The 14814-nt window shown below is 46.2% G+C and overlaps 1 protein-coding gene across 1 annotated transcript in view; it reads left to right on the forward strand.

Annotated features, from left to right (window-relative positions):
- SPATA16 (spermatogenesis associated 16) overlaps positions 1-14814 on the forward strand; it is a 163407-nt gene that overhangs the window by 84143 nt on the left and 64450 nt on the right. Inside the window, exon 5 of the mRNA XM_083442238.1 lies at positions 11266-11350. Coding sequence (XP_083298364.1) covers positions 11266-11350 — 85 coding nt within the window. The remainder of the gene's footprint in view (positions 1-11265; positions 11351-14814) is intronic.

Below are 14814 nucleotides of genomic sequence, written 5' to 3' on the forward strand. Positions count from 1 at the left end.
TATGAGGATTGATCACAGACTGTTGTTTGACTCAGCCCTCTGATGTCGATGGCAAGTTAAGATATATAATATCAGCAGCGTGGTCTTTGGTTTTTGTTGCTTAGGAAATGTTATTTGGGGTGTCAAACATCACACCATTTTGGCTCAAACACCTCTAACCTGATCTGCACGGTGAAGCTTTGACCAAAGGCCAACCAACAACAGTCCTTCTGAGAAAACAGGAACCCTGACTCTGAAAATATATATATCGCATAAATGTCTGCAAAGGGGGCTCAGAAAAACAAAGCGCAGGATCTGTCGTTGTGCCCTGTGATTGTATATCTCTTAGGGTTTTCCTCCACCCAGTGGCCAGTTGCAGCAAATGAAGCTCACTTCTGAAATCCATGCTGTTCTGCTAATTTAGCTTCTTCATTCTCCTTCTAAGGTAAAAGGCAAAGGACCCCTGGACAGTTAAGTCCAGTCAAAGGCAACTATGGGGTTCGGTGCTCATCTTGCTTTTCAAGCCGAGAGCGCTGGTGTCTGTCCACAGGCAGCTTTCCAGGTCATGTGGTCAGCATGACTAAACCGCTTCTGGTGCAATGGAACACCATGACAGAAACCAAAGTGCGTGGAAATGCCATTGACTTCCCACCCCAGTGATACCTATTTATCTACTTGCACTGGTGTACTTTCAAACGGCTAGGTTGGGAGGAGCTGGGACAGAGCAATGAGCTCACCTCATTGCGGGGTTTTGAACCGCCGACCTTCCGATCAGCAAGCCCAAGAGGATCAGTGGTTTAGACCACTCCTTCTAGAACTCAGTTGCCTGTTCCACAAAAACTGTGCTCACATTTTCCTTCAGTAGGCCTTTTGAAGCCAAACCAACTAGCTGTTGAGTCTGCTTTCTTCTTGAGATTCACCTGCCATTGGCACCAGATGCTTGGAAGCCACTGTAGATGCTAGGAAGCTGGGGAGGGGGGTCACAGTCCCACATGTGAAACCTTCCAATGGCAGAGATGGATGGAGAAATGCATCCCCTCCAACATTTCTCTAATGAAAATAGGGATGTTCTAAATAATAATAATGCCCTTTCATCTGACTGGATTGCCCCAGACACTCTGGGTGGCTTCCAACATATATAAAAACATAATAAAACAATAAACATTTAAAAACGTCCCTATACGGCCTGCCTTCAAATGTCTTTTAAAGGTTGTATAGTTACTCATTTCTGTGGCTTGGGAGTCACATAAATCCATACCCTCCAACATTTCTCCAGTGAAAATAGAGAAAATAGGAAAAGTGGGACATTCCGGGACCAAAACGGAAACCTGGACAGCGTCTGTAAATCTGGGACCGTCCCTGGAAAATAGGGACACTTGGAGGGTCTGGCAATGGATATGACTCTTCCTTTTGTATAGCAGGCTGCAACTCATACCAAAGTCAAGTTTGAGAGAGATAAATATATGGGCATAGATATATAAGATATGAGGGATGAGAGTGGCGCTGTGGGTTAAACCACAAAGCCTAGGACTTGCCAATCAGAAGGTCAGCCATTTGAATCCCTGCGCCGGGGTGAGCTCCCATTGCTCGGTCCCTGCTCCTGCCAACCTAGCAGTTCGAACGCACGTCAAAGTGCAAGTAGATAAATAGGTACTGCTCTGGCGGGAAGGTAAACGGTGTTTCCGTGCTCTGCTCTGGTTCGCCAGAAGCGGCTTAGTCATGCTGGCCACATGACCTGGAAGCTGTACACCGGCTCCCTCGGCCAATAAAGCGAGATGAGTGCTGCAACCCCAGAGTCGGCCACGACTGGACCTAATGGTCAGGGGTCCCTCTACCTTTATATAAGATATATCCAAGCAAGGCAAGGAATTGTTACAGTTCAGAGACACAATTCTAGCCAGGCAAAAGTATTTAAGGAGAGTTTTCAGCAGAGGTGGAGAGAAGCAGCATGGCCTAAGGGAGTCCCAAGATATGGAGGGCAATATTCAGCACCCAGAGATAAGGATCCTTACCTCTGGTCAAGGATCAAGGCAGGTCAAGGAGCTTTGGATCAGCTCCTGTGAGCCCTATTCACCCTGCCTTGTGTCTCATGATGTCAGAAAGGCAGTGTGCGAATGGAATAAGCAGACTTCTGCACACACACATCTTTCAGTGTCGGTTGTTACTGGTTAGTCTGGCTGTGTGTTAATAGCGTTGGGTCAATTGATTTATTTTCTCAGTAACAGGCTGCAAAGGAAAAAGCGTTTGGTATAAAGTTTCTAAAACTTGTATTAAAAAAAACCCTACTTCTTAAAAAAAAACAGTACCACAGCTTAATGCGCAGGCCCCTAATGGCCCACTTTGGGAAGGCCTTTAAACCGTTTCCTCCCTTTCCCTCCCAGTTTTTTCCTTGTAGGAAAGGAAATGCTATTAAAACTTTTCAAAGAAATTCTCAAAGCCTTGGAAATGGATGTAGGAATGGAAAGCAGAATTCCACCCTGCCAGCAAAGAAAAGGATAAGGCAATAGGAGTGCCTTCCTATTTTCCACACCTTGGGGACTAGACCCTAAAGGTATGCTAAGGTCCTAGGCATGCCTGCCCTGGGACTTCACAGAGAAGGACAGCTGATGATGATGATGATGATGATGATGATGATGATGATGATAAGGACCCTGTGGTCCTCCATATATTGTTGGATTCCACCTCCCTCAGCCCCAGTCAATGTGCCCATTGTGCCCAATGGTCAGGGGTGATGGGAGCTGTAGAAACCGGAACATCTGAAAAAGCCAAAAGTTGCTGTAATCAAATTCCGGGTTTGTCCTGAGAATTATATGAAGTACAGTCATACCTTGGTTTTGAACAGCTTAGTTCCTGAACGTTTTGGCTCCCAAATACCACAAACCCAGAAGCTGAATGTCTGATGGGGCTTCCTTTTTTATATATATATAAATATTTTATTAAGTTTTACATGAAAAATAAAAACAACATACAATAAACAGCAAACAAAACAGAAAAAAATACACAGTTGCACAAACATAAAACACCAAAACAACAAAAATAAAAGCAATTTTATCTTCATAATAGCCTTGCATTAACTTATTTCTCCGACTTCCCCAAACCTCCCTTCCCTGTATTCCAAATCATACCATTGAACAACAAATCCCTTCCCTCTGTCATATTTAAGTTCTTGTCTTAATTTAAATATCCTAATTTAACTTATTCAATACTTATAGCTTAAAATATTGAGTCTTTTAATTTTTTAAGATTTTTAGCCAATAACCTTTTACATTCAATCTGATGTCGTTCTAACATTCATTAATCTTGTAGTGTTTCTGTAAATAGTCTTTAAATTTCCTCCAATCTTCTTTCACCGTCTCTTCTCCCTGGTCTCTGATTCTGCCAGTCATTTCTGTGGATTCCATATAATTGATGACTTTCATCTGCCATTCTTCCAGCGTGTGTAATTCTTGTGTCTTCCAATGCTGTGCAATGAGTATTCTTGCTGCTGTTGTAGCATACATAAAGAATGTCCTATCTTTCGTATGTACCTGTTGGTTGACCATGCCCAGGAGATGGGGCTTCCACGGCTTCCAGCTGGCTGCAGGAGCTTTCTGCAGCCAATCAGAAGCCACACTTTGGTTTTGGAAGTTGAACGGACTTCCGGAACGAATTCCATTCAGCTTCTGAGGTACGATTATATTGCTTGGTGCTGGGAGAGTTGCCCGTGGAAATAGCTAGATGGCAAATTGTGATCAGCCTTGCAGCTGCTCAGAAATACTCTCTCCTTGCGAGGTTCTAATATTGCACATGCATGTTTTCCTACGGCTGCTTTGGAATTGTGCGTTGTGTGTTGCCTGGGCAACCATCCCACCACACTCACCCTTCTCTGCCTCTTGTGAATTAGTCACCGACCATCCACGATATTTGACATGGTCAGGATGATAAAATAAATGGGAGTAATCCGGTCCACCCACCACATCGGAACATAGAAAGCTGCCTCATACCGAGTCATGCCATTGATCCATTGATCCCACTATTGTCTACACTGACTGGCAGCAGCTGTTTGGGTTTTCAGCTTGGGGTCTCTCCCAGCCCTACCTGGAGATGCCGAGGATTGAACTCGGAACCTCCTCCATGCAAAGCAGATGCTCTACCTTTGAAAGGCTACAACTTCCATTAAAGAAGTTAGGTAAATTACTCAGCAGCCTGGGACTTGTACACACACAGTCCAATACACACTCAGTCCAACTGTCTGCATTTGCTTTTGTAAAGGCGGCTCCAGCTACACGCCAGAGATGCATGTTGCCCTGCTCTTGGGCTGTACTGGTTTATCAGTAACCCTAACCCTAATCCTGGATAGCTCACTTGGTTAGAGTGTGGTGCTGATAACGCCAAGGTTGCAGTTTCAATCCCCAGATGGGGCTAAATTTTCAATGATGCTTTGTATTAGGATTTCCCCCTCAATTTCTTTGGAGAGAGCCAGTGTGGTGTAGTGGTTAAGAGCGATAGACTCGTAATCTGGGGAACTGGGTTCGCTTCCCCGCTCCTCCACATGCAGCTGCTGGGTGACCTTGGGCCAGTCACACTTCTCTGATGTCTCTGAGCCCCACTCACCTCACAGAGTGTTTGTTGTGGGGGAGGAAGGGAAAGGAGAATGTTAGCCGCTTTGAGACTCCTTCGGGTAGTGATAAAGCGGGATATCAAATCCAAACTCTTCTTCTTCTTCTTCCTGAACTTCCATGGGAAGGGAAGGGGACAGCCCGTCTCCTTTAAAGTACAGAAGAGATGCATTGTTTGCTGGACAGCAGCCCAAGAGTGGGAATTCAACGTGCAGCAGCTCATTATTGCGGGTGAAGGCTGAGTAGTTAGGGTTGAGGGTTTTGTGAGCAGGGTTAAAGCTGGCATTTGTTTGGGCCTCAGGTTTGTTATCTTCCACCTCCCCTCAGCACACCTCTGGAGAAGAGGAGGTTAAGGGGTGATATGATAGCCATGTTCAAATATATAAAAGGATGTCACATAGAGGAGGGAGAAAGGTTGTTTTCTGCTGCTCCAGAGCAGCGGACACGGAGCAATGGATCCAAACTACAAGAAAGAAGACTCCACCTAAACATTAGGAAGAACTTCCTGACAGTAAGAGCTGTTCGACAGTGGAATTTGCTGCCAAGGAGTGTGGTGGAGTCTCCTTCTTTGGAGGTCTTTAAGCAGAGGCTTGACAACCATATGTCAGGAGTGCTCTGATGGTGTTTCCTGCTTGGCAGGGGGTTGGACTCGATGGCCCTTGTGGTCTATTCCAACTCTACGATTCTATTATTCTATGTATGCTAGCATGATCTTGGGCAGCCCTTACATGGGACTTGCACAGGAAAACCTCCCAAGGAATTATGCCCAGTATTTTTACATGGTTCTTCCCCTCCCCACCACCCACCCGTCCCTCCTCACCCTCTTTCCTGAAGAAATAGGGGCAGAATCAGTTTGACTGCTCAGCCGATAATCCTTGTCCCCCACAAAAGGGACATTCTGTACAGCAAAGGCAAAAGGGTTTCCCTTGACAAGGGATTTCCTGTCTGTGATCTCAGGCAAGTCATTTAAGAGGCAAATCAGGGACCACTTACATTGCAAGAGTCCCTCTTGACTCCGTTAAATTGTCCCCTAAGTGACTTGTCTAGAGCTAACATATGAAACAAGGCCTGTAATCCAATCTCTCAGATACAAAGCCTCAGAGGGGGTGGAACTGCATGTCCAGAGGAGCACCATTAGTTGTCCCCCGTGTTTCAGAAGCCCGACTGGCTTCAGCTAGAAGTTGGGCATTTATTGTCACTGATCCCATCCTGTGGATGCTCTTCCAGCAGAGATTTGGCAGGCATCCCTGCTGTTAACTTCCAGGCATCTCTCAAAAGCCTTTTAATGATGACAGTCCTATTCAGTTGTTTACATTTTCTTAGGATGAGCTCGCTGTATTTATGATTATTTTATATTGTTTTGATGGTGTCTTGTGTCTTATTGCATCCCCACCTTGACATGAGTGGGCAGTTTGTAAATATTTCAAAATAAATAAATACCCAGGGGTACCCCTGAAAATGGTTACCCAACGTCAAGTACACACACACACCCGGTTGGTCACTTGTAATACTAATTACCTCATGTCCTGATATCACTGAGGGAGGGGCGTCTCTGTAGATGATGGCTTCTTTGCGTTCAGTTCTCTACACTTCCACATCAAGTTCACATTTTTTAAAAATAGCCGTCATGGAAATTCATCAGCATATTAGCGCCAATTATGGATGCAATTTTGCCTTACACACTTATTTTCACAGGGCAATTTCCCCTAATTTTATATACTGCATGTTACTTCCACTAATATATGCATCGGTACGTATGCTTTACGCTAGTACAGTGGTACCTCGGGTTACATACGCTTCAGATTACATACGCTTCAGGTTACAGACTCCGCTAACCCAGAAATAGTGCTTCAGGTTAAGAACTTTGCTTCAGGATGAGAACAGAAATCGTACGGACCTCCGGAATGAATTAAGTACTTAACCTGAGGTACCAGTGTATATGCATTTTTCTACACATTACTTTTCTGAGGAACTACAATGCAAAATTTGAAGTGCACATTTCGATGGGTGGCTGTGTTTGGGGTTGCATCTAGAAATAAGGTGGCAGAAAGTTGGCTTAAAAAAAAAATCTTCCTTTTTCCCCTCACCCATTTCATTTCAAGAAATGACTCTGCTCGTTAATAAACTCCCCATCATCAACTGCACAAAAACTGCAGTTTTTAAAACAAGGGGGGGAAATGCCTGAAAGCGAAGCAGATAGACCTGATCACAAAAACACAATTCTGCCTAGCTTGACACGATGATAATACGAGTCACAATAAGCTATAAAGTCCATCCAATTATCTGCAACATTAATGAGTCAAAGCCGTCCTTTTTCCTATGAATTACTTCCGTTAATTTGTTCATCACGCCAGTTCCAGACATTTCAGTAAGCTCTACAAAGCCGTCAGAGTCTGAGGGTACTTCCAGTGATTAGCTCATAATATTAGGGTTGCCATACGTCAACAACTTTTTGTGTCCGGATCATTACTTCTTGAAAAATGGCCACCCTTCACAATGTTTTTGGAGCAGTTGGTACATTCATAACCAATGATTTCACCATACTGTACTAGGTGAAATCTTTGTTGAGAGTACCTGGTCTTAGCACATCCCCACACATGTCCTGGAAAACCTGAGACATCCCGTGTTGTTGTTGTTTTGTGAGAGAACGGCAGCCATTTTGGTTGCTGTGATCTCGCAGGATTTTGCAGCATACTAGGCAAATTAGGTTGCATCCAGCTAAATTATATTCAGAGTGGGCCTGCTGAAATAAATACAGTGGTACTTCGGGTTACATACGCTTCAGGTTACAGACTCCGCTAATTCAGAAATAGTACCTCAGGTTAAGAACTTTGCTTCAGGATGAGAACAGAAATCGTGTGACGGCAGCGGGAGGCCCCATTAGCTAGAGTGGTGCTTCAGGTTAAGAACAGTTTCAGGTTAAGAACAGACCTCTGGAATGAATTAAGAACAAACCTCTGGAATGAATTAAGTACGTAACCAGAGGTACCACTGTACTGAAATGAATGGGCCTAAACTGAGTTCGATCATTGGGAAATTGGGGTCTTGGCAGCAAGTCCAGGGCACTCATAGGCCTTGTAGGACACGCAGCATCATTGCCAGGCCTGCCCTCAGTGGTACGAGAACAGCACTGTCAAGAGAACTAGGCACACCTAGGCTGTGAAAGCAGCAAGCCTATTTCCCGAGGCCGCCCAGAGAGGGCCGTCACCTGGAGGAAGAGAAGCCACTGCCTCACTGCGCCCACCATGTCACACAGAGGCTATGGCGACCCCACCATGCAAAGCAGCAGAGAGGCATCTGCTTCCTCTCCCTCTCTGGTGCTGTTTCTCATGGGTGCCACCCGAGGCAGCTGCCTCACCCCACATCATTGGTGGGCCGGCTCTGAGTGGGCCCTCTAGCTCTGGCCAGAGGAGACTACCTGCTGGCATTGGGTATCTTCTGTATAAAGCCAGAAGCTCATTGATTGTCCTTTGTCAGGCTTTGGGGGATCGGATCCGTCCCCCAGTGGCAGTAAATAAGCAGATCAAACAAAAGGAGCGTTCTTACCAGTTTGTTTCTTTAATAATCACAGAGAGAGAGAAAGGAATGCATATATTTCTAGAAATGGCGTTGCTCCCAGTGAAGGTTTCCCCCTCCGTCCCCATTAATCTACGTCACTCCTACATCAGGTAATCTGAGCTTATTGCAACTGAGCTCTGTGTTCTACCACTCTCAACGCCCATCTAGTCTTGGGCGAAGGGGGGTCAGGAATGCTGTCCAAGGACACTGAATCTGCCAGCTATCTCTCTCCTGGTGTTTCCTCTTCTAGCTGCACCTCACCCAAGATTTCCCAGCTTTTCCCCTCTGCAAACCATTGTTCTAAATCAAAACTGTCCTCCTGCCCCTGGGAAGGTTTAGAAGAAGGGGGAGCTGCCACCATTCCTCCTCAATCCAGCCCCTGACAGCCTCATTGTTTTCATCAAATTTTTGCCAGTGGGTCGCACGAGAGATGGGGAACTTCTTTAGCATTAGATTCAAAGCAAGTGCCCCCTCCCACCAATGCACTGAGATGCTCACCTCTGTGCAAGGATAGATTTATCTTGTGCTGGGCCTCCCACAGAGAATCACGGCAGTCGTCTTCCCCCCTGCCTTCCCCACGACACCCAGACAACTCTGAACTGCTTGTGATTTAAATCCTCTGCTTCCTTTATTTTCTCTCGGCCATATCTCATTAAGAACATAATGCAGCTTGCGAAAACATGTTCTAAAATGGTATTACTACTAGCCTGGGATTAGGGTTTTATAACACATGTAACTCGGGAGAGAATTCCAAATTCAATTTACAGTAATGTCAAGGAGCAATAAATATATCGGCAGTGATGGGGGGCTGGGAGGGAGGGAGACGGGCAGCGACAAGCAGATAGGAAAGCATCAACAAATAAACTTTTTGTGCTAGTAATTAGGCACACAAGATTATTATATGTTTAATTGACTAAAGTGACAATTTGGAATTACATCTGGTTGCATTTAATTGGATTTGGAATCTCCAGAGGGGAAGGAGAGAGGGGGGGTATTGGAGGAGCAGCCATAAAAAAGCAAAGTGATTTTCTGAAGTCTGTTAAAACCTGCATTAATATCCATTGCACAATAGTTTTTAATATCCTCTCAGTCTAATAAGAGAAATGTGGTAGTTGTTACAAACACTCAGGGCACTAAAGCATATTCAATTAGTTGCAAGATTTGCCACCTCTTCCTCACTCCCCACACCCCCAAACTCCACCGCGGCAAGCATAATTTAATCAAAGATGAACTATGTTTGACTTTGCCACAAACTGAGATATCCTCCGATACCAGCAGAGCGCTATATCACACATTCAGCTGCTGTCCTGGAAGAAATTTTGACTATATATAATGCGTGGGAGTCCATAAATACTTTAAAGCGAGCCGGAATAAAACATTTTTGAGTGACCGTTAAATATTTGCTCACAATAAAAATGGAAAAACCCATCAACTGCGGGAGAGGGGGAAAATGTTAGGGCCGTTTCCTCCTCGCACTTTTGTTACCTAATAAAACAGCTCCCCGGAGTTTCCAAATGCATGCTATATCCTTTTGCCAATGGCTGATAATTATGAATGTATGCTAATATAAACAGCTGCATTTGTAATGTGCCTTAGTCCTTGCCTGCCTTCGTTTGCGAGAGTGTCCCTTTGACAGGGGGGTATGGAACGGTAGTATCCTGCTCCAGATCCTGAGCAGCAGCCTGCTTTTGCTCAGGGTAGGGCAAATGGAAGGAAACACCATACCATCCAACATTTCGCCAAGGAAAATAAGGACCTGCTATTCCGAAGAATTGATGCTTTTGAATTATGGTGCTGGAGGAGACTCTTGAGAGCCCCATGGACTGCAAGAAGATCAAACCTCTCCATTCTGAAGGAAATAAGCCCTGAGTGCTCACTGGAAGGACAGATCCTGAAGCTGAGGCTCCAATACTTTGGCCACCTCATGAGAAGAGAAGACTCCCTGGAAAAGACCCTGATGTTGGGAAAGATGGAGGGCACAAGGAGAAGGGGACGACAGAGGACGAGATGGTTGGACAGTGTTCTCGAAGCTACCAGCATGAGTTTGACCAAACTGCGGGAGGCAGTGGAAGACAGGAGTGCCTGGCGTGCTCTGGTCCATGGGGTCACGAAGAGTCGGACACAACTAAACGACTAAACAACAAAATCATGATGATGATTTTATTTATACCCCATCCATCTGACTGGGTTTCCCCAGACACTCTGGGCGGCTTTCAACCTATATAAAAACATAACAAAACATTAAACTTTTTTAAAAACAAACAAACAAACACTTCCCTATACAGGGCTGCCTTCAGATGTCTTCTAAAGGTTGTATAGTTACTTATCTCCTTGGCTTGGGGTTCACATAAATCCTTAAAGGTAAAGGTAAAGGTACCCCTGCCCGTATGGGCCAGTCGTGTCCGACTGGGGTTGCATGCTCATCTCGCTTAAGAGGCCGGGAGCCACCGCTGTCCGAAGACACTTCCGGGTCACGTGGCCATCGTGACGAAGCTGCTCTGGCAAGCCAGCCACCAGCACAGCACACGGAAACGCCGTTTACCTTCCTGCTATAAAGTGGTACCTATTTATCTACTTGTACTTAGGGGTGCTTTTGAACTGCTAGGTGGGCCGGAGCTGGGACTGATCGACAGGAGCTCACCCCACCGCAGGGATTCGAACCATGCGATCGGCAAGTCCTAGGCACTGAGGTTTTACCCACAGCGCCACCCGCGCTGTGGGTAAAACCTCACCCTCCTTACCCTCCAACATTTCTCCAATGAAATTAGGAACGTTCTAATGAAAAGTGGGACATTCCTGGATCAAATCAGAAACCTGGACAGCTTCTATGAATCCGGAACTGTCCCTGGAAAACAGGGACACTTGGAGGGTCTGATACTCGGCTGAGTGAGTCCCCTTATTGAAACTTCTGCTCCTTCCATGTTCCCCTTATGCCTCTGGGATGGCAGCTATGGGTGCAAGAGGTACACCTGGGCAGGCCAGAATTTGCCACTGCTTGCTGGTGCGGGGCTGCAAAGGTTTCGTAGCCTGTGCAGGTCTTTTAGGTCATGAGCATCGCCTTTCTGTATTCTCATCAGTCTCCTTCCTCCCCCTGAATTATTTCACTTGCTTATTCTGTTTTCGTCGTTAGGAGTGCCATGGTTGCTGACTACATGTACTGGCTGTCAGGAGGAAGTGAGCAGCATACCAGCAAGCTCATCAAACTGTATTGGCAGGTAAAAATTGATGGCCCAGCGAGGGAGGAGGAGCCCACCTTGCTGTTAGGACCCAAATGAAGGATTGGTGCTTAAAAGACTGCCGGCTAAGGTAGCTGCGGGGCTTATCAATCAGGAGGCCATTATATAGCAGTAACGTATTTATAATGAAGTGGCTTTTTTTTTTCCTCTCTCTCTCAGAGACTAATTTTAACGCTAAAAATTCAAGGTTGTTAACCCTTGGCTCATACTTCAATTTTATAGACAGCCATAAAATTTCATCTTTGATACTGTATCATGGCAACAGACATAGACAGATAGATGATAGATAGATGATAGATAGATGATAGATAGATAGATAGATAGATAGATAGATAGATAGATAGATAGGACCCCTGACCATTAGGTCCAGTTGTGGCTGACTCTGGGGTTGCCGCGCTCATCTTGCTTTATTGGCCGAGGGAGCCTGCATACAGCTTCCGGGTCATGTGGCCAGCATGACTAAGCCACTTCTGCTGAACCAGAGCAGCGCACGGAAATGCCGTTTACCTTCCCGCCGGAGCAGTACCTATTTATCTACTTGCACTTTGACGTACTTTCAAACTGCTAGGGTTGGCAGGAGCAGGGACCGAGCAACAGGAGCTCACCTCGTCGCGGGGATTCAAACCGCCGACCTTCTGATCGGCAAGTCCAAGGCTCTGTGGTTTAACCCACAGTGCCACCCGCGTCCCAGATAGATAGATAGATAGATAGATAGATAGATAGATAGATAGATAGATAGATTTGGTACACAGGCCTTCCATGAGGAGGAGTTGTGTCTGGGGCAAAAATGTGCATAGTATTTTGATGTCCTTTCATGTGCTTTGCAAACAGTGAGAGTTAGCCTTAGATAGAGCTCTGCCACCAGAGGAACCATTCACTCTCACCTGCAGGGTGGGATAGAGGCAGGGTGGAGAGTAGGGATGCTTGCGGAAGTCGGTATTTGCAATTTTCCTAACTAAATGTCCTGCTCCACACCTCTGAGACCAATGCGCTGATCCTTTTCCATCTCAGGAGACAAGGTACACAGCAGGATTTATCAGCCCTTAGCAGTTTAAATTTAAAGGAAAATAGGTATTTAAACACATCCTTTGAATGGCAGACTAATGCAGAAAGGGAAATGAATGGCACTTGGTTGGGGGAGACATGCAAAGGTGACATGGACCATGAATAGGCATGTTCATCCATCCCTACTGCAGAGTAGAAGGCCCAAATGACTCACAAGCTTTGCGTTATGTCATACAAGCAGGGAAAGAGGGAGATGAGAAAAAAACAATGAAACCTCCTTTGCTTTGCTAGGAATTTGTGTCTACGACATCATGTCATAGATGGCTTAGAGAACACGCTAGTCAAGACGCTAGACAAGAACTTCATTGTTCTCCTGTCCCCAGTTAGATATAATTAATCCAGTCCCCTATATAATGACTCTATCCACACAGGGGAACAGAAAAAGAGAGAAATAAAACAGCATCAACAAGGACGTACGTTGGGGGAGAGGTCTCTTGCTCACCCACCGAGCATCAACCAAAAGATTGGACAAAAGATTCCTGCATTGCAGACGGTTGACTAGATGAACCTCGTGGTCCCTTCCAACTCTACAGTTCTATGATTCTAAAGAATTCTCTCTGGAGGAAATGTTTACTGGAGTGCATGCACACCCCAGCTAAAACCTTATTTCTCCTTGAAAGCCTCATGTTCCAGAGGTAAAGGGTAAAGGTAAAGGTACCCCTGCCCGTACGGGCCAGTCCTGTCCGACTCTGGGGTTGCACGCCCATCTCGCTTAAGAGGCCGGGGGCCAGCGCTGTCCAAAGACACTTCCAGGTCACGTGGCCAGCATGACGAAGCTGCATCTGGTGAGCCAGCGCAGTACACGGAAACGCCGTTTACCTTCCCGCCAGTAAGCGGTCCCTATTTATCTACTTGCACCCGGGGGTGCTTTCGAACTGCTAGGTTGGCAGGCGCTGGGACCGAGCAACGGGAGCGCACCCTGCCGCGGGGATTCAAACCACCAACCTGACGATCGGCAAGTCCTAGGCGCTGAGGTTTTATCCACAGCGCCACCCGCGTCCCTTGTTCCACAGGTAGCTAGCTATTAATATCTGAGAACATTATAGACTTTGCAACATGTTTATGTATGCATTGCACCATTCCTCCCAAGATCTCAAAGAAGCATATGTGGCTTCTTCTCACTCCCTTTGTTGTTGTTAATAACAACAACAACAACAACAACAACAACAACAACAATTTTTTATTATTTGTACCCCGCCCATCTGGCTGGGCTTCCCCAGCCACTCTGGGTGGCTTCCAACAAAATATTAAAATACAATAGTCTGTTAAACATTAAAAGCTTCCCTAAACAGGGCTGCCTTCAGATGTCTTCTAAAAGTCTGGTAGTTGTTGTTCTCTTTGACATCAGGTGGGAGGGTGTTCCACAGGGCGGGTGTCATTACTGAGAAGGCCCTCTGCCTGGTTCCCTGTAACTTGGCTTCTCGCAGTGAGGGAACCACCAGAAGGCCCTCGGCGCTGGACCTCAGTGTCCGGGCAGAACGATGGGGGTGGAGACACTCCTTCAGGTATACTGGACCAAGGCCGTTTAGGGCTTTAAAGCACCTTTGAATTGTGCTTGGAAATGTACTAGGAGTCAATGTAGATCTTTCAAGACCAGTGTTATGTTGTCTCGGCGGCTGCTCCCACGCACCAGTCCAGCTGCCGCATTCTGGATTAGTTGTAGTTTCTGGGTCACCTTCAAAGGTAGCCCCACATAGAGTGCATTGCAGTAGTCCACACGAGAGATAACTAGAGCATGCACCACTCTGGCGAGATAGTCTGCGGGCAGGTAGGGTCTCAGCCTGCATACCAGATGGAGCTGGTAGACAGCTGTCCTGGACACAGAATTGACCTGCGCCTCCATGGACAGCTGTGAGTCCAAAATGACTCCAGGCTGCGCACCTGGTCCTTCAGGGGCACAGTTGCCCCATTCAGGACCAGGGAGTCCTCCACACCTGCCCACCAAAAACAGTACTTCTGTCTTGTCAGGAAAATGGTACATAAGGGAGGATTGTTGATAGAGGGAGATGTTTTTCTTTCTCTCTTGTAATACTAGAATCTGGGGTTCATCCAATGAAGCTAAATGTTGGGAGATTCAGGACAGATAAAAGATAGTTCTTCTTCACACATCTCATTGTTGAACTAGGGAGTTTGCTACCTTGAAAGGTAGACAGTTGAAGACCTTATCTCCTTCTGCACTGGGAGATGGGCCCTGTCAAATCCATTTTCAGTAGCAAGCCCAGGTTTGCCCTGCAGAATGCATAAAAATGCCTCCCATACTGACAACATCCAGGTCAACTCTAACCACAGCAGAGGCAGAAAGGGAAGTCGCTTACATTTAGCAGTTCAGAAGAAGTCGACCGGGTCCTCTTCAGGTGTTGCAGACTTCACCTCCCATC

Source organism: Podarcis tiliguerta (genome assembly GCF_965153285.1).
Source record: "Podarcis tiliguerta genome assembly, chromosome: 5".
NCBI classification, from domain to species: domain Eukaryota; kingdom Metazoa; phylum Chordata; class Lepidosauria; order Squamata; family Lacertidae; genus Podarcis; species Podarcis tiliguerta.